Source organism: Dama dama, chromosome 33 (genome assembly GCF_033118175.1).
Source record: "Dama dama isolate Ldn47 chromosome 33, ASM3311817v1, whole genome shotgun sequence".
Lineage (NCBI taxonomy): Eukaryota > Metazoa > Chordata > Mammalia > Artiodactyla > Cervidae > Dama > Dama dama.
In genome coordinates this window covers 28,770,068-28,794,751 of record NC_083713.1, presented here as the reverse complement: position 1 = coordinate 28,794,751, position 24,684 = coordinate 28,770,068, and the positions used below count along the sequence as shown (strand labels likewise).

The 24,684-nt window shown below is 38.7% G+C and overlaps 1 protein-coding gene across 1 annotated transcript in view; it reads left to right on the top strand.

Annotated features, from left to right (window-relative positions):
• Nucleotides 1-17,567, top strand: part of MYO3B (myosin IIIB) — a 416,196-nt gene extending 398,629 nt beyond the window's left edge. Inside the window, exons 33-35 of the mRNA XM_061135386.1 lie at nt 16,103-16,209; nt 16,582-16,628; nt 17,429-17,567. Of these exons, the coding sequence (XP_060991369.1) occupies nt 16,103-16,209; nt 16,582-16,628; nt 17,429-17,567 (293 nt within the window). The remainder of the gene's footprint in view (nt 1-16,102; nt 16,210-16,581; nt 16,629-17,428) is intronic.
• Nucleotides 17,568-24,684: the final 7,117 nt, after the last annotated feature.

The following is a 24,684-nucleotide window of genomic DNA, read 5'->3' as shown; positions in this document are numbered from 1 at the left end:
CAATGTTCTGTCTTTGGGGATTTGTATATATCCTTTTAAATAAGCTCTGTCCTGTGTGACTGGACCTTTACACTTCTGACAGGATAACCAATAATGGATATAAATTTGTCCAAAGTTTAGAATAAGATGACTAAAAATTATCCAAATCCCAACTCTCAGAATCTTATGTTTCTATTGGCCTGCCAACCACCTTGATTTCTTCTCCAAATTATGTATATCACCTGGATCAGCAGCCAGTTTCATCTGACCCTCCAATTTAGAGAGCCAGGCAGAGCTGGGGATGAACGCCCCAGAATCCCCTGCCACGAGGAATCAAAGACCCTCTGGTGACCCTAAATCTGAGAGACTACTGTGTCCTAGATCTTCCGTGCTACTTTTCCCTTTCCCAGGCATCTATAAACTTGCCAAAAGCTTCTTGAGGATGATTTTACCTACTGTTCATTCTTAGCAATTCCAGAAGAGTACGTCCAACCCTGTAAAAACAAATACAACCCTGAGTCTTCTTGATTGCACTGGCTTCTTTGTTATCAGAGTTAAAGGTATACTGAAGACCAGTGTTAGAATCACACAGTAATGAACGTGGAATGCAAATTCCTCTTGAAATTCAACTATAATATTAATGATTCTTACAAAGAGATTAACAGCTTGTTCTAAATTAGTCTTGTAATATATCTTAGGGATCACATTATAAGGCTTCTTTATTCTGTAAACCTACAACAATCTGTGACCAAAATAAGTACAATTCTGTATTGAAACATTTGATTCTTTCTTATTTATAGATAAGGTGAAGGGGGAAGAGGGACCCAAAAGTGAAAAAAGAGAGAAAAGCAACTTAGTGAATAATGTGACTGTCAGTGACCAGGAAGATGTAATTGTGACATCTATGACTGCCTGTATTTGCTGCCTCTTTGTACAGATTGCCTTAGAATGACCTTAAGAAGTGAGCTTAGCTTGTTTTTAAATTTTCATTGTGTCCAAAATTATAACTTGAATGATCAACTTGGAATATCCTAAGTAAAGCTGTCAGATTTTCTTTTTGTCACAGATTGGTTTATAATGCACAGACATACAGTTAAATATGTTATTTGCTACAAAGTCTGTCCCTCACTCAGGCTTCACAATGCCAGCACCTCATTATCCAGCATGGACGTTCTGATCACTAGCCACTATAAAGCCATTAGACAGGTTCCCGGGCTGGCCCAGCCCCAGGTGCCAGTGACTGGTCCATTATGGCCAGGGATTGACCTGGAAATGTGGCTGTTTGGCCCTGCTCTCAAAAAGGAAGGACCCACTTGGAAAATAACATCACTGTTCATTTTTGTATCTTTAAGAAGGGGATCTCCACAAAGTCTTTTTTTTTTTTAAATCCAGCTTAGACAGCCTCTTTTCTTCCAGATGGTGCACGGAGCCAAGCCTGTCAGAGACCCTTAGTCTCCTGCTGCCTTTTAACGCTGGTCCTTGATTGCTAATGACCCCCAGCTGGACTGGCTCCTCAACCCATTTAACCCCTCCCTGCTGGGTCTGTGGCTCATGCAGGGTTAGAGGCCGTGAGAGCTGGAAGTGGGAAGGTGCCAAGTCATCCAGGAGCTCCTGCCCTTCCAGAACTAGTGGCGCGTTTCCTCTCACCATCATGCTTGTCCAAGATCACTCCAGTGGACAGCTCCTGTTAACATGATTCTCCCTACATTGTCACATAAATGCTACCAGGCTTCTGATTGCTAAAATTTCATTTGAATAAGCCAGGAAACACTGAAAGAGTGTTTCCTGTAGGTTCAAGGGTTGAAGACTCCTGATATGAATCCCCTGAAATATGTTAGTTTGGAAACTTTTTTTTTTTGGAAACTTAAAATTATACCAGAGCGTGTCTTTTGGTCAAATTTAGTAATCAGAATGACTCATATGTGTCAGTATACAAAATCACTCCAAAAGAAGCCTGAGTGAAGGTGAAAATTTCCTTCTCAAGGCCTAAATCACTGTATAACCCAGGAGATACCCATTTCAGGTATGCTGATAATAGCTGTAAGTATTTACTTTGGTTAAACTTGGCTTGTTTTTTTCCGCAACATGTTGGAATCTGCTTATAGCTGAGTCAGGTGACTCAGAGAAGGGGGATTTAATGGGGAAGAAAGTGGATGACATTCATTTGTTGAGAGATCTTGAGTCCAGTGGAGAAAGTAAAATTCAGGTCTCGTATGACCTGCTTATGACAAAATAACCTTCTATAAAAATAAAGGGAAGTAGAGGGCATGAGAGATCAGTATTTTGTTTATGAGTTCATACCACTATGAACCATATGAGGTTTTTGTTAACCTCATATCAAACTGTAAGAAAACAAGCAAAAGAAATTAAGTAATTCCATATGACCCTACAGAACTAAAGTCTGAACTCTTAATCTGAGCAGAGAACTGAGAGCTTTGAGTCTCACTATTTTTATACATCTTTAAATGTTTACTGGATAGTTGAACCAGATTTAATTTACAGTGTACCAAAGAATTTTTTTTCCAACATGAAGCACAAAATAGGAAAATAACCCAAATGTAATTATTTTCTATTTAACTTTGTCTCCCCTAGGTACTTCCTATTTTATTGGGTTTTGGGAGATTAAAACTGAAAGAACCAAAGCAATCTATTTTTTCACCACTAATACTACATTGATTTCACTTTTGCATCTCATTAGTTTAATGCAAACAAAAATCATACCTGAGATTTCATTTCCTCTGTTATTCACATTCTCTACTGTTTCCCACAGGTACACACATACCTGTCAGTCATTTGTGTGTATAATCTCCCTCAAACCAACTCATTCATACTAATGACTGCTCTATTTGTAAAAATAGTGTAGAATTTATGAACCTGGGTGGGTGTTTGTACAGCTGTATGACATTAATCTGTAAATTGCAGGTTTTGCTCACACCTGGGGAAAGACTAAGTGAGCTTAAAATGTGGTCTTTTAGTCCATCAGTAACCAAATGACCCAGAAAGGGGTTCAGCTGAGGCCACCTTGTGCAGCATTGTATTTTAAATGGCTGAATTGTGTTAGCATGAAGTTCTGGTGTAGTTATGGAGAATTTTTCCCCAAATGTATTTTGATGGATCATCTTTAAATTCCAGCAAGCCAGTAGGGTCAACAGCATTTATGTCCGTTTTGCAGATGAGGTACTAAGAAGCCAAATAGCAGGAAGTCCGTAGTTACAGCATCTTAGACTCCGGGAGTTGGTGATGGACAGGGAGGCCTGGTGTGCTGCGGTTCATGGGGTCGCAAAGAGTTGGACATGAGTGAGCGACTGAACTGAACTGAAAGTTGGCAAGGACCTTAAAGAGCCTCTCAGCTAGTAGTTCTCACCCTTTACCTGCTTTCACCCTGGTTTCATGCAACAAACCTCCATCAGGCACATCTTTCACTGTATACAGATGCTCACACACTGGGAAGGAGTGTGACTCCATGGAGAACAACTCAGAATCTCCAGGCAAGAACAGATGTAACATCCCACATCACCATCCTCTGTTGAAAAAAAAAATCACTGTATTAGTCCAACTCCATTTTACAGATAAAATGTGGCGGCCCAAGGAGGTAGGCAATTCACCCAGAACTTGAACTATGCCCAGGCCTTCTGACCCCAAGTCCAGTGCTGATGTCAGTACAGCTGACTGGCCCTTTGCACACTCACAGCAGAAACTGGAACCAGGTGCCCAATTTAGAGAGCCAGGCAGAGCTGGGGATGAACGCCCCAGAATCCCCTGCCACGAGGAATCAAAGACCCAGTCACAATTAGTTTAGTAAAACCAGCACTATCTGGTGTCCCATATCCTCAAGCATTTAAAATGTCGTTCCAATCTTCAAAGACATTCTTCTTTCCATTTTTATCTGCTTTTACCCAGGACATTGTTTCCCAGCACCCAAGTAGTTCACTAGGTGATTTGCATGTCATTAAGAGCTCCAGAAATGACATCTCCCAGCCTGCTGCCTGGCATTGTGGGTCTGCTAAGCAGCAGATCCAGGTTGTGGATTTTTTTTTTTCATGTTGACATTTTTTAAAAAGCTGAATTAATGCTGTTTTCCCACTGGACACACTTTGGGCATCCATTTTCGCCTTAATTCCTATCCCCCTACAGGACCAAAGTTATAGAACAGAAGTGGGTCATCCCCACATGAAGACACCTGGCTGAAAAGGAGTGCTGTGAGGCCTCAAAATAAGCAGTTTTAAAACTCCTAAAAGCAGAGAGATGGGACATGATGTAAACATTCTGACCACTATGCAAAGTAAAAGAAAAAGAAGGAAAAGCAACACAACCCACTAGAATCTGTATAACTGATTCTAAGCTTGTACCTTTTAAACATTTTTGACCAGTTTCAAGCCTCCTAACACCTCAGAGATTTTGCCTTGCATTTGTTTTGCCTTAAAGGAAGTCTTACTAGGTTCGACTGGCTTTTCAGCTTTGTCACACATTCACATAGAAACTTCCAGAAGAGTACTGAGCAGCATTGTACTTCTGGAAACCAGATATAATGTTTCTATGATCAGCAAAACTTTTCTTTTGGAATAAGAGAAATGATTTTCCCAGTGTCCAGGGAAATCAATCTCTACTTTGGACTCAAGCCATTTGATGCAGCTTCCAGGGCTAAGAAAATGCTTGACGTTGAGGGCCCTATTGGAGATGCTTCCCCTTCCCAGAATTCCTTCTATCCTGCAAAACCTCTCTGATCCTGGGCCAACTTTCAAGATAGCAACTAACAAATCCACAAAATCAATCTAAGCTCTTAGGAAAGAGTTAAATCTCTGGTCTTTTCCAACCCTGGCTACAAATTAAAATCATCTGAAAGGGGGAGAGGCATTTTTAAAATAATAACAATTCCAGAGACCTAATCCTAACCAACTGAACTAGGATTTCCAGGGGTGAGGCTGAGGCATCAGTGTTTTTCAAAAGGTCTTTAGGTGATACTAACATACAAACAAGGCAGAGAACCACTTTCACACACCAAGAATTATGAGAGCCACTTAGGTGTGCTTGCTCTGCCTCTGCTGCCCTGCTTTCTCTTTCCATATGTTATATGTCATCCTCACTGCAGCCTTACTTGCGTGATCATCATCAGCAAGTTCAGACTTGTAACAAGTGCTAGAGGTGGGATTCATACTCGGGTTTTTCTGACTCCCCTGCCTTTCTTCTTCTGCAACATTCATGTTTCTCAAAGTGTGGGATGTAGATCTCTGATAGTTTGCGCGTTGATTTTAGATGGTGTGTGGGTATGACCTTAAATAACACTGAAGTGTGTGAAAGAAAGTTATTCCTTTTACAATTCTCACTTTAAATTGTTCAGATTAAGGAGAAAGTCTTAGTGGTATTAGTATGTCTTAAATTCCTCTCACCTGTCTTTTTAACAAAACTTTAAGAAGGCCAGAACATTCTGTGGGAAATAGAATCTAGCTCAGGTGTAATAATATTGTTTTATTCTCACTGTATTTACTTTATTATTTGCTTCTGTTTATGGCAAATAGCACATGTTTTCCACTTACAATAGTGAGTAAAGCTTCATTTTAAAAGAAGTGTATTTAAGTGAAAAAAGTAATTAAGTTGATTTTTAAAATATTAAAGACAGTACAGGTGTCTTGAATATAGCGCAAAAAAAAAAAAAAGTTTATGTGGCAGTTGAATGACAGAAGTTTGAAAACTACTTTCCTACTACATGGCACGGACAGCAGGGAAGGGCAGGCATTCACCCTCTCAAGTAATTAATGAAATGCAGATCAAAACAAATGATATGCCATTTTTTTCACCTATTGAATTGTCAGGATTTTTCTTAAAGATGCTGGTCCATGATGCTGAAAGCCTTCGAAAACAAGTCATCTCTGGTACAGGTGATAGAAGTATATTTTGCTACGTACTTCCTAGAAGGCAGTTGGAAATAAAAATTCTAAGTTTTTAAAATATGTATAATCTGTGGCCAATAATTCCACTTCTAGGGATTTATCCTAAGAAGATAATGTGAATTGTCAAAGCCCATGAGTATGAGCTTTGAGTATGTTATTGAGTATGAGTTGAGCATGAGTATGGGAAACGTATGTTTCCCACAGCATTGTTTATTATTGAAAAATACTGCAAGCAACTTCTGTGCCCAAAACGAGAAATTACATAAGTTAATTATGGTCCATTCGTAAAATGAAATAGCATGCAATTTTAGAAGTGATGCCATTTAGACAAATCTGGAAGACAGATAAGAAATCTGTTCCAATATTTGCTGCTATTATGGGAATGGGATCAGGGTTTTTTGTTGTTTTTTTTTTTTTCTCTTTTCATTGCTTAACTTGTTTGAACATCATGTCCATTTATTACTTTAAAAATGTAACTCAAAGTATGATACTATTTTTAAATTAGGCTAAAAAATGGGAAAACATTTATAACTTTACTGTTAAGTGTGAGGAAAAGCAGTGACAAAGTATATGAATGACTAATTTTTTGTTTAAAAAAAGTGAACATGTATTCTTAGAAAAAATATTGAAACAATTTTAAGAAAAAATTATATAACAAACCTTGTTTGTTAAAGGCCATTTTCATCTCCCTCGTTGGCAGACTAAGGTTCCCCAGAGGTGTCCCAGGATAGGAAGGTCCTTGGCAATAATATCCCAATTGATAGAAACAAAGAGTGGACCACAGAAATGGAACAGGACTTAACAAAAATGATGAATAGTCACTATTCATTCATTCATTATTTGGTGAGTGTATGTCAAGCCCTGAGCTATGAAATAGTTTCAGGAGAAGTTATTACCACTTCCCTTACTAATAAGGAGAAAATTCCACACAGACAATTTAAAACTCCATCATCTTCCACAGGCACTAATGTAACTCAGGGATGTTTTTTTTTGTAGCAATTTTGCAATTTTGAAGAAGATTGTTCATGACATAACATGGCAACTGGGAAAATTTGTAGCTTTCCTTTCATCTTAGAAAGGAAGATCTGAATTACATGCACCCCAGGAGAAAATATCTCTTTCTGGTTGTGTGTGTGTGTGTGTTTTACAAAAACCTACTGAATTCCTTAGTCTCTCCTGAAGTTAGATATAGTAAGCTGAAAACTTGTCAGAATGTCTCAGTTAAAGAACAAGCATCAAAATACCTAGGCCGTGGGGTTCGAATCAAAAGACCTGAGTCCAAGCCCAGGTTCCGAGCAGAGGTCAGCAGAGGGGCCCAAGCTCCCTGACATTCAGAACCCCTAGACATAAAAGCAAGGTGCTGAACCACAGAGATTATCATCCTCCATATCATGACTTAAAATGGAACATTTGAACTTCCAAGGCATAATTTCTCCCCTTTGACTCCCTATCCAGTATGTATGGATGTGAGAGTTGGACCTTAACGAACTATCCAGTACATATGTAGCCAGTACATACATACTGGATACTTACTGTACATATATACTTACTGTATCCAGTATGTATGGATGTGAGAGTTGGACCATAAAGAAGGCTGAGTGCCAAAGAATTGAAGCTTTTGGCCTGTGGTGTTGGAGAATACTCTCCTTTTTTAAATTTATTTATTTTAATTGGAGTCTAATTACTTTGCAATACTGTAGTGGTTTTTGCCATACATTGACATGAATCAACCATGGGGGTACATGTGTTCCCCATCCTGAAACCCCCCTCCCACCTCCCTCCCCATCCCATCCCTCAGGCTCATCCCAGTGCACCAGCCCTGAGCACCCTGTCTCATGCATTGAACTTGGACTCGTGATCTATTTCACATATGATAATATACATGTTTCAGTGCTGTTTTCTCAAGTCATCCCACCCTCGCCTTCTCCCACATGGAGAAGACTCTTGAGAGTCCCTTGGGCTGCAAAGAGATCCAACCTGTACATCCTAAAGGAAATTAGTCCTGACTATTCATTGGAAGGACTGATGCTGAAGCTGAAGCTCTAATACTTTGGCCACCTGATGTGAAGAGCCGACTCACTGGAAAAGACCTTGATGCTGGGAAAGACTGAAGGCGGGAGGAGAAGGGGGCAACAGGGGATAAGATGGTTGGATAGCATCACCAACTCAATGATGATTTTGAGCAAGCTCCAGGAGATGGTGAAGGACAGGGAAGCCTGGCATGCTGCAGTCTATGGGGTTGCAAAGAGTCAGACATAACTGAGCAACTGAACAACAACAGCAACTCCTTATCAAGACTCTGAGCTTCTCTGACATAGCGCATGTCCCACAGCATATCACTGGTTGTTAATTAACACTGGTTGTTAATCTGAAATTCAAATCTAGACAATTTTTTTTTCTTTTCCTAAGTCTGCCAACCCTAATTCTACAGACTTGATAATTACACAATTTTCTATAGACTGCATTCTTTTTTTTTTTTTTTGGCTGTGCCTGAGCAGCATGAGAAATCCTAGTTCCCCAAGCAGGGATCAAACTCATGCCCCCTGCAATGGGAGTGAGGAGTCTTAACCACTGAATCACCACTAGAGAAGTCCCACAGACTGCATTTTTAAAGTAGTGCAAATCATTGAACACTTTATGCCAATGTAGTTCTTATTGGTCTAGTACCATGGCTCTCAACCATGGCTGCACATTAGAACCATCTAAGGAAATTAAATCTATATATCTATCCATCTGGTCTTCCCTGGTGACTCAGCAGCAAAGAATCCATCTGCAATGCAGTAGACACAGGTTCTATCCCTGGGTCAGGAAGATTTCCCCAGAGGATCCTGGTGGGGCTACAGTCCATGGGGTCCCAAGAGTCAAACACAACTTAGTGACTAAACTATCACCAGTACCATCTATCTGTCTGTGTGTGTGTCTGTCTATCTATCTATCTGTATATATATGTATCTATATACAGATATGGGGCTTGGCTGGTGGCTCAGATGGTGAGCAATCTGCCTGCAATGCAGGAGACCCAGGTTTGATGCCTGGGTTGTGAACATCCCCTGGAGGAGGGCATGGTAGCCCACTCCAGTATTCTTGCCTGGAAAATCCATGGACAGAGGAGCCTGGTGGGCTACAGTCCATGAATGTGTAGTAGGTCCTGATCTGGACATTGGTAATTTTTTAATTTATTTTTTAATTGAAAGAAAATTGCTTTACAATGTTGTGTTGGTTTCTGATGTACAACAACTCAAATCAGCCATCATTATACATATATCCCCTCCCTCTTGAGCAGCCTCCCTCCTCTCCTCCCATCCCACCCCTCTAGGTCATCACAGAACACCAAGCTGGGCTCTCTCTATTATATATGGACACTGGTACTTTTAAAAAGCTGAACATCTGCTGTAGTGTGAAGAAAATGAGCCTAAATAGAATGTATCTCATAACCTCATATAGGATTTGCCATCTGTAAATCCAAACTCTGTTTGCTTCAAGAGGATGTTTTACTTGGCAAGAAACCCTGGAAATGCCTCATCCACAAAATGGCAATCAGATCAAAAGTCCTACTGCTCAGAAAGTATCCATGTTTTCTGAGGCCCTCAAGGAGGGTGCAAAAGACTGGCTTTCCCTGGAATCCTGCTCCCTGCCTGCCCACTCCTCAAGACTTGGAATCCATACTGTCCCACCAAGCCAGAGAATATTCAGGCTGCATGACCCATCCTGCCATCCCTGTGGTTGTCCTTCCCTTGATGTAACCATGCTAGGAAATTTACCAGAACTGGCACATCCAGATTAGGTGGTGAAAAGGGAGACATTCTTAGGGTCAATGTTTGGGAAGAGCATTTGTGGCCAAAATAGCTCTAACTCAGCAAATCAAATAGAACAGAGGAAGTCCTTCTTTATCTCTGGGATGCTAGGAGAAAAACAAAAAGCCTCATTTGTGACTTAAAATTGTGTTTGAATTAAGGTTGCCAGATTTAGGGGGGAAAATGGGACACCTGGCTAGATTTGAATTTCAGATAAATAACCAATCACTTTTTAGTATAAGTATGTCCTAAATATTGCACAGGATATACTTACACTCAAAAGGTATCAGTTGCTTATCTGAAATTCAGATGTAAGCAGGAACCCTGTATTTGATCTAGCCACTCTAGTTAGAATATACCTGCATGTTCAATAAAGAAAATTGAAATATTAAATTCCCAAGTCAGTCATTTAAAGTTACAGAACAAAGCCATCAACTGAATTCAGCCATTTGTTTCTCGCCACAGGCTTGAACAATTGTGCAGTCATGCCATGTAATGACTTGGAATTAAGGAATAAGGAATTCAGTTCAGTTTAGCCACTCAGTCGTGTCCAACTCTTTGCGACCCCACGGACTGCGACACACCAGGCCTCCCTCACCGTCACCAACTCCCGGAGTTTACTCAAACTCATGTCCATGGAGTCGGTGACGCCATTCAACCATCTCACCCTCTGTCGTCCCCTTCTCCTCCCGCCTTCAATCTTTCCCAGCATCAGGGTCTTTTCAAATGAGTCAGTTCTTCGCATCAGGTGGCCAAAGTATTGGAGTTTCAGCTCCAACATCAGTCCTTCCAATGAATAGTCAGGACTGATTTCCTTTAGGATGGACTGGTTGGATCTCCTTGCAGTCCAAGGGACTCCCAAGAGTCTTCTCCAACACCACAGTTCAAAAGCATCAGTTCTTCTGCGCTCATCTTTCTTTACAGTCCAACTCTCACATCCATACATGCTGCTGCTGCTGCTGCTAAGTCGATTCAGTTATGTCCAACTCTGTGTGACCCCATAGACGGCAACCCACCAGGCTCCGCTGTCCCTGGGATTCTCCAGGCAAGGACACTGGAGTAGGTTGCCATTTCCTTCTCCAATGCATGAAAGTGAAAAGTGACAGTGAAGTCGTTCAGTCGTGTCTTACTATTTGCAACCCCATGGACTGCAGCCTACCAGGCTCCTCCGTCCATGGGATTTTCCAGGCAAGAGTACTGGAGTGGGTTGCCATTGCCTTCTCTGCATCCATACATGGCTACTGGAAAAACTATAGCTTTGACTAGATGGACCTTTGTCGGCAAAGTAATGTCTCTGCTTTTTAATATGCTGTCTAGGTTGGTCATAACTTTTCTTCCAAGGAGCAAGCATCTTTTAATTTCATGGCTGCAGTCAACGTCTCCCATGATTTTGGAGACTCAAAAAATAAAGTCTGCCACTGTTTCCCCATCTATTTGCCATGAAAAGATGGGACCAGATGCCAGGATCTTAGTTTTCTGAATGCTGAGTTTTAAGCCAACTTTTTCACTCTCCTCTTTTACTTTCATCAAGAGACATTTTAGTTCTTCTTCACTTTCTGCCATAAGGGTGGTGTCATCTGCATATCTGAGGTTATTGATATTTCTCCCGGCAATCTTGATTCCAGCTTGTGCTTCCTCCAGCCCAGTGTTTCTCATGATGTACTCTGCATACAAGTTAAATAAGCAGGGTGACAATATACAGCCTTGACGTACTCCTTTCCCTATTTGGAACCAGTCTGTTGTTCCATGTCCAGTTCTAACTGTTGCTTCTTGACCTGCATACAGATTTCTCAAGAGGCAGGTCAGGTGGTCTGGTATTCCCATCTCTTTCAGAATTTTCCACAGTTTGTGGTGATTCACACAGTCAAAGGCTTTGGCATAGTCAATAAAGCAGAAGTAGATGTTTTTCTGGAACGTTTTTGCTTTTTCAGTGATCCAGCGGATATTGGCAATTTGATCTCTGGTTCCTCTGCCTTTTCGAAAACTAGCTTGAACATCTGGAAGTTCACGGTTCACGTATAATAAGGAGTATTCCCTAATAAGTGTCTGCAGGAATCGGACGTGACTTAGCATTTCCCGGTGCTATTGAAACTCCCTCCATATTTCTTGCATTTTCTGACAGATTTATATCCAGTTTATTATAGAGTTCTGTGACAACTCAGAGAGTGTGTTCAAGATCTCAAAAATGAAGTAAAAAAGGTGCAGGGGGGAAAAAATGTACAGAGATTCTTGAAAAGGAAAGAGATCTATGTTAAATGCAAACTAGTATTCATGATATAATATACTTTTAAAAAGCACAGTAGGTAGGTGGCGCCCAGAGTATGGGCTTCCCAGGTGGTGCTAGTGGTACAGAACCCACCTGCCAATGCAGGAGATGCAAGAGATGTGGGTTCAATCTCTGGGTCAGGGAGGTCCCCTGGAGGAGGGCATGGCAACCCACTCCAGTATTTTCACCTGGAAAATTCTATACAGAGTAGCCAGGCTGGCTAAAGTCCATGGGGCCACAAAGCATAGGATATGACTGAGCACACACACACACACACACACACACACACCAAAGTATTACAAACTGAAGTTTGGCTTGGCTTACAACTATTTACATGAAGCAGAAGTTGGCTACTTACAGAATATGAACTTCATTGTCTCCAAAGTAAATAACTTATATTCTAATGTATGTCTTCAAACTCAAATTGCGCAGTTTATCTACATAAGCTAGTCAAATGAACTAGGAAATTGCCAGATAATCCTGTTGCTTTGTATCTCTTATGGGCAAACTGATTGGCTAAAGGGCTAAAAGACAGGGATTCATGCATCCACTCTGCCACTTACAGACTTAGTCTTTCTCACCTGTAATTTCTTTATATACTGAAAGAAACATTTTTTGTTCTACATGCCTCATTATTTTTTTTTTTTAATTTTCAAGGAAAAAAATCTTGACAAACTTCTCAAAGTGCATACACACGTAGGTTTAATCACTGTACCATATGCTATTTTGTGTTTTGCTTCTTTTTCTTAATTTTGAATTTTCATGTATCAATATCATACCCATTTTTATCCTCATTGGTGCTCTCATGACATGACATCATATTTATATCTCAGCAGTAATTTTTCCCCAATTATTAAATATTTATTATGATTCTAGCTTTTTTCTGTTGAAGAAAGTGTTACATCCATTTTTATACAAGTGGTCTTTTTGTTCTCTTTCAGTTTACTTTGTTGGAACATGGTCCTTGAAACAAGTTACTTAGTTTTTGTTATCTATTGTCAAGTCACTTCAGGAGAGGGGGAGCCTATAGACTCATCTGTGTATCCAGGGCCACTCCCACATTGTCTTTTGACCTTTCAATTTATCCTAATAGAAAGGCAGTAGTAATTCTTTTAACTGAAGCTCTTTGTCAAGGTGGCTGAATATTTTTCAGTATCTCATTTCATAATTGTATTTCAAAATATAGAAATATATCTGTTAGCTCAGTTGGTAAGAATCTGCCTGCAATGCAGGAGACCCAGGTTCAATTCCTGGGTCGGGAAGATCCCCTGGAGAAAGAAATGGCAACCCACTCCAGTATTCTTGCCTGGAGAATTCCATGGACAGAGGAGCCTGGCAGACTACAGTCTATCGGGTCGCAGGAGTCAGACATGACTTAGCGACTAAACCACCACCACCATCTTTCTCTTTCCTCAGCCTTTCCACCTTAAGTATAATATCGTGTCTCTATATTTTAATTTGTTTTTAATCTTTCTGTTGCACTTTCTTTCATCTTAAGGTTTTATTACTGTTCATCATATAGAATATTTCACTTTAATATAATTGAACCCATCCTTGTCCCTATTATCTTCTTCCACAGTTAAGATATGTAGTCTTTTTCATTTCCTTCTACAGTTTTCATGGGACAATTCAAAATGTTTAACTATATCACATCTGGAATGTATTGTGGCCTGTGAGAACCAAGAACTGTATTGAGAAAAATAAAAGATTTAGAGTTAAAAAAGAACTAATTTGAGTTCAGCAGTAATAGCTATGGCCTTAGGCAAGTCACTAACCTTTTAAGGCACAGTGTCCTCTACTAGACTGAAGGCAAGGACCTCGTCTTATTTCTCTTTGTCTTCCCCACATCATCAAGTGAATTACCTCACATATATAGAATATATTTTGTAAGCTCTATATTTAAGTTAAATTTTTGCACATTGCTGTCCAGTTGTTGCAACAGCAGTACTTGAATTTGTTTCTCAATTTAGTTGGCTGCTTGTGATTGATCATATATCACTAATACTCAGTTTTGCTCCAAAAGCAAAATACCTGTTCCAGTGTTTTGAAAAGCAACATAAAATATGAAGGTATTAAAGTTAAAATAATAAAAATTAAAATTTGATGCTAAATCAGATACCAGCTTATACTAGATTCTAGTAGGTATAGATACCATCAGATACTAATATTTTGTTTTAATTTATGGGAAATTTTAAAAAGAGAAAATTCAATCCAATAACTGATTCTTTCTAAGAATCGGGAAAAGAACACCCACCCACAGAACAGCAAATTCATCAAGAGCAAAAATTGAGACCCACATCTTATATTAAGCGTTCCTAGTGGAAAATAAAAATAAAGACTTCTGATCAATTGTAATCTTTACATAAAGAACAACTGAACTGGGCTGAACTTCAGCTGAACCCCAAAACTATTTAAGATCAGTCTTTTGAGTTGCCAGGGTTGGAATTCCTATAATAGTAGAAAGTCTAAAAGAGAATAGATGTCAGATCTCCAGTACATGCTTAAAACAAGCAACCTTAACTCTAAACACTTCTGTTCATTAATCTATAAATCTGAAGGTCTAACGTAAAAGAGCCTCACAACCTCATGTTCTACCATATTACAAAATATGGACTTTGCAAAGCATATGGAAGTAGGTGTGTTGGAACTATCAGAAAGTACCCATTTCAGTTCTGGATTCGTTTTACTCTGAGGCTGGTGCTAGTACAAGAGGCTGGAGTCCTGTTCTCTGCACAGCTCCTGAAGAAGTGGATGGGGATGTCTGTCCAGGCTACTGGAATCCTCTGCAAGCACCATCATTCTGCTATGCTAATTAATATTTTTTAATGGAGCTTACTTTTATGCAGACCTTTGACTTTTTAAAAGAATTTTTTATTAAGAAGATAATATGGTATAGTTTTTTTAACTGCTAGAATAGGAGGTAGGAGATCTAGGGTTGGGTCTCTACTCTGACACTTAAACTGGAGTGAGTCTTTCCACATTTATGGGCCTCAGTTTCCTTTTGTGAAAAAATGGGTATTTAGAACAGATAGTTCCTAAAGCCCTGTGTGGTTCTAATAGTCTTGCTCAAACATAGATATGTTCCAGTTCAAAAAATGCAAAACTTCATATTTAGGAAACTGATAATTTGCTCTTCATAATAGTCTTTGCTGAGTCATTCTTCACTTAGAAAATTCCCCTAGAACTTCTTTGTAGAGTAAGAATCTCTAATAAAATCAAACTATGATTCCAAGTACAAATCACTCTTTTATAAATAAATAGTTTATGGTATACATATCCTTGGTTCAGGAAAATGATATCTCTTCTCCAGACCATGGCACTCATGAGCAGTATTTTATGGCAGCTGTGTGTGTGTGTGTGTGTGTGTGTATTTGTGTCTGTGTGTGTGTTGGCAAGAAGTTAGAACTGCTGAATTCTGACTCAGATATAGTGCAAAAGGATAGTAGGTTTCACAAAAAGCACCTGCTTGGAAGGGAAATAAATCATGACTTCATTGTACACGTGGCTTCTTAATCTCCAGTGCACCCTTGGTCCAGGGTTCCGAAATCAGGGCTAAGACAGAGAGGCTGCTCCGTGAAATCGTGCAATCATCCTTTCGCCTTCTCCTTTACACTACCTCCAGAGACTGCATGGATCAGTGGCATTGTTCAAAGCATTTCAGAAAATACTAGCTCAAGCCACTTTGCCTTCAAATTGTATCCCACCAAAAGGTTTGCTTCTCATCTACCCAACAATGTGTGTTCTCCAGATGTCTTTGAACTCTCACTGTAGGATGTGGTACAAACTGCCCCAGATTGCCTTCATTGCCTTAACTATCTCACCAAGAGGGCATTCTCTACTCTACAAAGGCTAACCACCAACCTCTACTTCACCAGCATGGACAAACCAATTTGCTTTCTGTCACTGTAGACTGCTGACTCAGATAAGAAAGATGAAGGCAAAGTCCCTGATAGCTGCCCTTGTTTACACTTAGCAGTCCGTGTGTGTGTGTGTGTGTGTGTGTGTGTGTGTGTGTGTGTGTGTGGAGTATTTCTCCTGATATTAGCAAAGCTCTAACTTGCTTGTTAAAATAGGACAGGGTTTCTGCTAAATGCATTTATGTGATGAGCAATTTTACACTTAATTTTCCCAAAACCTCAGATAGTTGACAGAAAAGTTCTGTTATCCTGTTGCAGATTCAGAAAATGGTCTTGCACAGAAGCAGCGAACACCTCGCCGAAGATGTCAGGAGCCGAAAATGTTGAGTAGCCCTGAGGATACCATGTACTATAACCAGTTAAATGTGAGTTCAAAGTGGCCATAAAGCTGTTTCACTGGCTTTGTTTCCAGTTAATAATTCTGTTATTAATACCTGTTCCAGCCCCTCCAGCCCCACCCCCACTCTCTTATACTCTCGTCTTGAACATGTGCTTAGGCTCTTTATCTGTTGCTTTCATGTCAGGATGTCTGCCTTCACGGTGAATAATTGATGTGGTTTATCAAAGACGAGCAAGATGCATGCTTCATCAGGCTCACTTGAGCCCTTTGATCAAAAAAATTATGCTGTGACTTCTGATATTATCAGCATCTGCTTGCATTCAACACAAAATCACTTTGAATTAAAAATTAACGACTTGCTGCTTTGCTTTGACTGTGTTCTTGGCCCTCTCCACAGGGAACTCTAGAATATCAAGGGAGCAAGAGGAAGCCAAGAAAACTTGGGTAAATATCTGTCTTCTTAGTTCTAAGCAACTGTAAACAGAAGGGGTCCTTTGTGATATTACAGAAAATGCCAAACTTTCTAGAGAGGCTTCTAAAAATATGCAGTGGGGATATCACCACTATTATTGACATTGGAAACTACTTTTCACAGTAGCAAGTACACAAAACTTGAATTTATTCTGTCTGAAAAGACTGAAATTGCCACCAAAAAGTAAATGTTATTTCTCATAATTATCCAGGGAATTATACTGTCCTTATAATTCGAGATATGTATTGGGTTGTATAAAACTGTCCCACAATCAGAGCACTCCATGTAGTGCAAATACTCCTTCCTCCACATTCCTCTACCCTTGAGCCTTAAAGGTACACAGAGGAAATTTTCTCCCAATGATTAGCCAGGAGGCACTACAGAGTTTGTGGCTGATTTGACTGATAGCGTCTCGAATAGCAGTGAGACAGGTAACTGGTAGTAGTTTGAGAGCTAAAGATGGTCCGGAGGGGAACTTTCTCATCTAGAGGGAACCAGACAAGTTAATTCACATAAATCAAACTGCAATACGATCACAACTTCCAGATACCACTAAATCGGGCCCGTTATTAGTGTGTGACCCAGATGTGAGAGGCTTCGTGACTCAGACCCCGGTTTCCGTGCTGGGAGGCCCTGAGCTACGCTAAGCTGTGCCCCACCACCCAGTGTGAGGGCCCAGCCCTGTTCCAGGAACTCACACAATTTTAGCTGCCCCACTGATGACTGCTGCACTTGTTTTCTTCTGCTGCTGAAACTCTTTCCTTTGTTGCAGCCAAATCAAAGTGCTTGATGGGGAAGATGAATATTACAAATCTCTGTCACCTGTGGACTCTATCCCTGAGGAAGACAACTCAGTCCACCCTTTCTTTTTTTCTTCATCTTCAAAAGGGGCATCTTTTGCTCAACCCTGAGCTATACCTTCTGCCTCCCAAGTCTGTTGAGGGTAAGAACAATCATGGTAATTCACTGACTGTCATTTAATAAGAAAGGTGCAATGGGATCAATTTCTTTGGACATGTGGTCTGTGCTGGAGACTTACTGAACAATTTTCAGATTCCAAACCATTTTCTCCAACCTCTATCACCTACTCGCCTCTCCCGCAACATCTGCTCTATAGCCTGAGCTGGGCAACCCCTCCTTTTCTTAACCCTTGAGTCCCTGTGGGACATGAGCATACCTCCACTACAGCAATGCCCACAATTCATGCCCCAATATCTATGAGAGTAACAATCTCACCTGAGGACACTGATGATATTTCTTTATTTTTCCTACCACATCATTCCATGCAGAATCTGCCCCTGTGAAAATCCAGGAGTCCCTTTCCTGTCACCTCTGCACTGCATCCTCTTTCCTTTTCTGGTCTTTTCTATCCTTCCCACCTCACCACAGGGTTGGGGCTTCATTGCTGAGTGCCCCCATCCCGGAGGGATACACTCAAGGTCTCTGAGGCCAGGATAATGTTTCATGCTTAGGGAAAGAAGTCTGAACCTTTCAGGTTCTTCCTTTAAGGCAAATGAACCCCTCTCCTGCTAGTTATTATTCTGATTAAGCTTTGCTTCTTTATTCCACCTTACTAAGACACCTTTATCACCTTGACAGTATAAAGAAAGGAATGAATTGGAAAGAAAATTTGGACCCATCAGAGTTCGTGTCACATTATTTTGTTACTGTCCATTCCCTGGTTGTCTGTCTCCATGAGGCCATGAGTAGCTGCAGAGGAACTATCTTGTCTTGTCCATCTTTGTGGCCACAGAGTCTAGCACAGTGCCCAGCACAGGAGGACATGCCCACCCTTGAGTGAGTGGAGAGACTTAGTTACACAAACATATCTAAAGTTACTTTCAATTATATGTGATTGATCACTTTTCTTATACCATAAGCTCTGATTTTTCATTGAAGCTTGGACTAGTCCTATTTAATCATATTATACCATATATGACTCAGTGTGATCCAATGCAACAAACTCTTTTGAGTAGCTACTGTGCAAAACAGTATGTGAGACTGCTGTGTGATATGAAAATCTAACAAGACCCTTTCTCTAGAAAAGATGTTCTTAATATTCTTTCTACTTTAAAAATATTTGGCCAGTAGTACACACGAGAGTACCTAGATTTTGAAAAAAATAAACTTGAGGAAATAGAAAAAATAATTGTTACCAAAGTATTAAAAGGGGAGAGTTCTAATAAGCATTTTACAAACACAAATGATGAAATGAGGCATTTAAAGATCTCAGAAATTGTAACATTAAAAGAAAAAGAAATAGAGCCAATTTTTCAATAGTTGAACTTTACTGTTTAAAAAATGAGTCTTGATCTTTTTTCCAGATCTTCACCCTAAATGTATGTTCATAAGGTATGCAAATAGAGCAGAAACACAAATGCATTTTATTTTGTTGTTTAAAATATAGTATATAGAATATATAGATTTTAACATTGTTATTAATATAAGTAGTTTTGGCAATTTCACTTTCATCATTGATTCATCTACTTTTGATTTGATAATGTTAGCTGTTCAAACTGTTGAATATAAATGTTCATAATCTCCCACTTGTCTGTGTACAATTGCATACACAGACTTGTTTCTAATTAAAATATATCTATAAATAAAGTTTAAAAGGAAATAGACGTAATTATAAAATCATAATTCAGAAGCTCTAAAATAACTGGTCATATAGAAAAACTGCTTCAGTAATATCATGGCTCCTAACAATACTTTAGAAATGATGTTCATTATCAGCTACTGCATAGATAAGACATACAATAGATGTTATTCTTTGACTAGCTATAATGCCACAAATTCCAAGAGAAATTCTTAAATCTCTAGATGAGAATGATGCAAACTGGAATCTCATAGATGTCTTACTAGATTTATGAAGGTAATGTGCATATAGCAAAAACAAAGCAAAAGTCAAACAGTCCAGAGCATTCTTCTCAATGCCCCAAACTTAGTCCCTCTCCCAGAAGCAGTCATTTTTTAAATTTCTTTCTAATTCTTTTAATGGTTTCCATCATGTCTCTGAATAATTTGCTTTGATGTTGATTTATCATTTTAGACAATACCTACTCTCCCCTCTATGAAAGATGTGCATTTATCTCAATTTCTTCACCCCCCCCCCTTCTTCCAGTGCTTACAATTTTGTGTTTAAATTGTTGTTGATTACCTTTTAAACTTTAAATTATATAATTAAATACCTGTTTTTTTTGTGCCATTGAATCAAGACAGTAGCTCTGTGAGAATGCCTGACATGAAGAAAACCAGAAGACTGAAGGGTAATATCAAGACGAATAGAATAATGATCCTTGGAAAAAATAGAAATAATTCCAAGAATAGTAGAACAGTATTTTAAAACTTCATGGAAACCATTGGTGTTCATGTTCTGAACTGCTGTGTCTTCCCCCATTTTGGTTCATCTGCAGATAGGCCTCCATCCCCTTTCTAAACTTAATTTTTAAATATAGTACATATACAGAAATAGGCACAAATCAGAAGACTTAGCTCAATAAGTTATCAGAAAATGAGTATCTATGTAACCACTCCTACAGTCAAGAACAGAGCACTGTCAGCACCCTAGAAGCCTCCTCCTTCCCAATCTCTACTACCCCCACCTACCTCCTCAAAGAGAAACACTCTCATGACATTATGGTAAATAATTCCTTGACCTTCTTCATAGTTTTACCATTTACATGTATCCCTAAACACTACAGTTTGGTTTTATCTTTTATAGATAGATTTGGGAAACTTTATATAAATGGAATCACATAGTATATAATTTGAGAGGGCCTTGTTCTTTTTATTCAATGTTATATTTGTGAAGTTCATCTGTGTTATGGGATGTAAATGTAGTTCATTCATTTTCATGACTGTGTAGTATTCCAGGATATAATTATGCCATAATTTATTTAGCCATTATACTTTTGATTGACAAATATGAATTGTTTCCAATCTGGGTCTGTTTTGCAAATTGCTACCACAACATTATTGTATATGTCTCTTAATTTATATTTGCATGCCTTTCTATTGGCTATATACCTAGGATTAGAATTATAGGATCCTAAGGTACACAGCAGCAGCAAGGTACGCATACCCTCACTTCAGTAGATAATGCCAAACTTTTTTCCTAAGTGATGTACCAATTTATCATCATTCTGGTAGTATAAGAAAGCTCCCATTGTTCTGCCCACTCCAGTATTCTTGATGGGAGAATCCCATGGATGGAGGAGCCTGGTGGGCTACAGTCCACAGGGTCACAAAGGGTTGGACACGACTGAGCAACTTCACTTTCACTTTCATTGTTCTGCTTTCTCACCAACTCTGGCTGTGATCAGTCTTCTTCACATGAGCACTTTGACAAGTATATAGTAGGGTCTTACTGTGATTATAGCTCACACATCGCTGACTAATAATGATATTGAGCATATTTATATGTGTTTAATGGACATTTTAGATATCTCCTTTTGCTACATGTCTGTTTTTTATTGACTATTTTTCCTTTAATTTGAGGAATGTATTATACATTGTTAGTTATATGTGTTGCAAATAATTCCTCAACTAGGTGGCTTGCCCTTTCTTCTTCTTAAAAAGCCTTTTGATTGAAAAGAAAGTTTGTCACTTTAACATAGTACAACATATCAATCTTTTCCTTTTTGATTAGTGCTCTTTTATAGCCTATTAAGAATCTTTTACTTAACAAGGTCATAAAGATATTTGCCTTTAGTATCTTCAGGAAGCATTGTTTTGCCTCTCACATTTAGATCTTCAACCCACACAGAATTGACTTTGTGAATGGTGGAAAGTAAGGGTCAATTTTCAGGTTTTCTGTAATAGATACTCAGTTGTCTCAGCCCCATTTAATGAAAAGGCCATCCTTTTCCTACTGTTCTAAATTACTACTATTTACATAAACCAAGTGTTCATGGGCCTGTTTCCAGATACTTCATTCTGTTCCATTGAGCTCTCTGTTATCCTTACCTTAAATGCCATATTTTGATAATAGGTCTTAGTATATATCAGAGCAAATCTTCCAGCATTGTTTTTCTTTTCCAAAACACCTGTGATTAGTTTGGTCCCTTTGTATATTGTAGAATTAGTCAACTTCTAGAGGGAAAAAAAAGCCTGTTGAGATTTATTTGGAATTATCATGAGTCTATAAGTCAATATAGAAGGAATTATCATGTATACAATATTGGATTTTTCAATCCATGAACATGATATATCCTATTTATTTCTTCTCTCAATAATGGTTTAGAGTTTTATGTGAGAAATCTTATACATATTTTGTCAGTTGTATTCCTATGTACCATATGTAATTTTTATTTAAAAATTTCCATTTGTTGCTTGCTATGGACTAAATGTTTATGTCCCCACAAAATTTGTATGCTGAAACCTTAATAATAAATAATCCCCAATTTATTTGATAGTGTGACCTTTAAGAAGTGATTAGGTCATGGCTTCCCTGGTAGCTCAGCTGGTAAAGAATCCGCCTGCAAAGCAGGAGACCCCAGTTTGATTCCTGGGTCAGGAAAATCCTTTGGAGAAGGGATAGGCTATCCACTCCAGTATTCTGGCCTGGAGAATTCCTTGGACTGTATAGTCCATGGGGTCAAAGAGTTGGACATGGCTGAGCGACCTTCACTTTCACTTTCATGAGAACAGAGCCCTCATGAATGGAATTAATACCCCTATAAAACATATCCCAGAGAGCTTGCTTGCCTCTTTTGCATGTAAGGATACAGTGAAAAGGTAGCTAGCTGCCTATGAATCAGGAAGCAGGCTCTCACCAGACACCAAATCTGTCAGCACCCTAATCTTGGACTTCCTAGCCTCCAGAACTGTGAGAGAGAAATTTCTGTTGTTTAAGCTACCCAGTCTATGGTATTCTGCCACAGCAGACTGAACAGACTAAGACATCGTCCTTATATGGGAGTGCAATTGATATTTTGCACTTGAGATCTAGCAATGTCGCTAAATTTACTCATTAATTCCAATAATGTATCTGTAGATATTTTTGGATTCTCTACATATAAAGTTAGACACTCTGCAAATAACTATAGATTTTTTCTTCCTTTTCAATATTTATACTTTGCTTTTTCTTGACTCACTGCCTGTTTCAATTAGTTATTGCTGCACCATAAACCACCCAAGTCAACCACGTATTTCTCATAAGTCTATGGATATTTTTGGATTTTCTACATATACAGTTAGACCCTCTGCAAATAATTATAGACTTTTTCTTCCTTTTCAATATTTATACTTTGTTTTTTCTTGACTCACTGCCTGTTTCAGTTAGTTATTGCTGCACTGTAAACCCCACCCAAATCAACCATGTATTTCTCACAAGTCTATGGGTTAACTGAATGTTTCTGTTATTTGAGCTGTTCTTGCCAGGGCCCACTTGTGCATCTGAAATTAGCTGCAGGTCAGCTAAGCAGCTTTACTGATGTTGGCTGGGTTCCTTACACATCTAGAGCCACAGCAGGGACAGCTGGGCTAACTTAGTTCCATTCAATGTGGTCTCATCCTTCAATTTGCTGTTATCCCCAGTGGCAGTGTCTGTCTCCAAAAGAGAGAGATGCCTCTTAAGGACTGGCACATTGTCAATTCCACCACATTCTTTAAACCAAAGCAAAATACAAGGCTAGCCCAGATTCGAGGTAGATAATAGAATCCATCTCTTGATGGGAAGTGCTGCAAAGTCAGATATGTTACAAAAGGCGTAGGTACACAGAGAGATAGAAAATGGAATCATGTTTATAATCAATCTGCCATACTGACCTGGCTAAGATTGCCAATACAATGGTGATTAGGAGGGTTATCAGTAAGACTCATCTTTTCCCCAATCTCAAAGGGAAAACTTTCAGTACTTTACCAAATGTTTGCTATCTCTTCTATTTGTAGGAGAGTTTTTTCTTTATAAGTAGATGTCTGATTTTATCAAATACTTGGTTTTTGTGTGTATTTAAATTACCTAAGAATTTTCTCCTATATTCTGATAAATAGTGAGTTATGCTGATTTTCTAATGTGAATAAATCTGCATTCTTACAATATATACAACTCTATCATGTTGTATTATCCTTTTACATACTGCTGCATTTGATTTGTTAATTTTAAAAATAATTTGTATAGCTCTGCTCATGATAAAATTGGCATGTAAAATTTTAATTCTCATAATATCCAATTTTTCTTTCTTTGGAATAGTTTGTATAAGCATGACAATAATTCCTTCTTAAAAATTTTTTTAATTCACTAAGGGAGCTGTTTGTGCCTACGGTTTTTTATAAGGGAAAATTTTAATGGAATAAATTTCTTTATTAACATGACTATTCATATTTTCTATTTCTTTCTCTGTCAGTTTTGGTAGGTTTTCTTCTTTAAGGAATTTGTCCATTTCTTCTACATTTTCAGATTTGTTTAGAATTGTTCAAAAACTATCTTAAGATATTTTTTATATTGTAGAATCTACAGTAAGGTCCCCTTTTTCATTTGTGATGATGATAATTTGTGTTCCCTCTTTTTCCTTGACTAGTCTTTTCAGGTCTATCAATTTTATTAGTCTTTTAAGGAAAACAACTTTTGATTTTGTTCATCTTTTTTATTATCTATTTAATTTCTATTTTACAAACTTTTCCTGCTATATTTTATCTTTTCTTTGATATAATTTGCTGTTATTTTTCCTAACTTTTTAGAATTTTATAACTTCTTTCTCATATATTCATTTAAGCTATCACTTCCCTCTAAGTATAAAATTAGTACCAAAATACAAGTATTTTTTATTATTGAAAGTGAAAGTTGTTCAGTCGTGTCCAACTCCTTACGACCTCATGGACTGTAGCCTCCCAGGCTCCTCTGTCCCTGGAATTGTCCAGGTAAGAATACTGGAGTGGATAGCCATTCTCCAGGGGATCTTCCAAACCCAGGGATTCAACCCAGGAATCAAACCCAGGTCTCCCACATTGCACTCCCACATCCCACATTGGATTCTTTACCATCCCGGGAATTGAACCGGGTCTCCTGCATTGCAGGCAGATTCT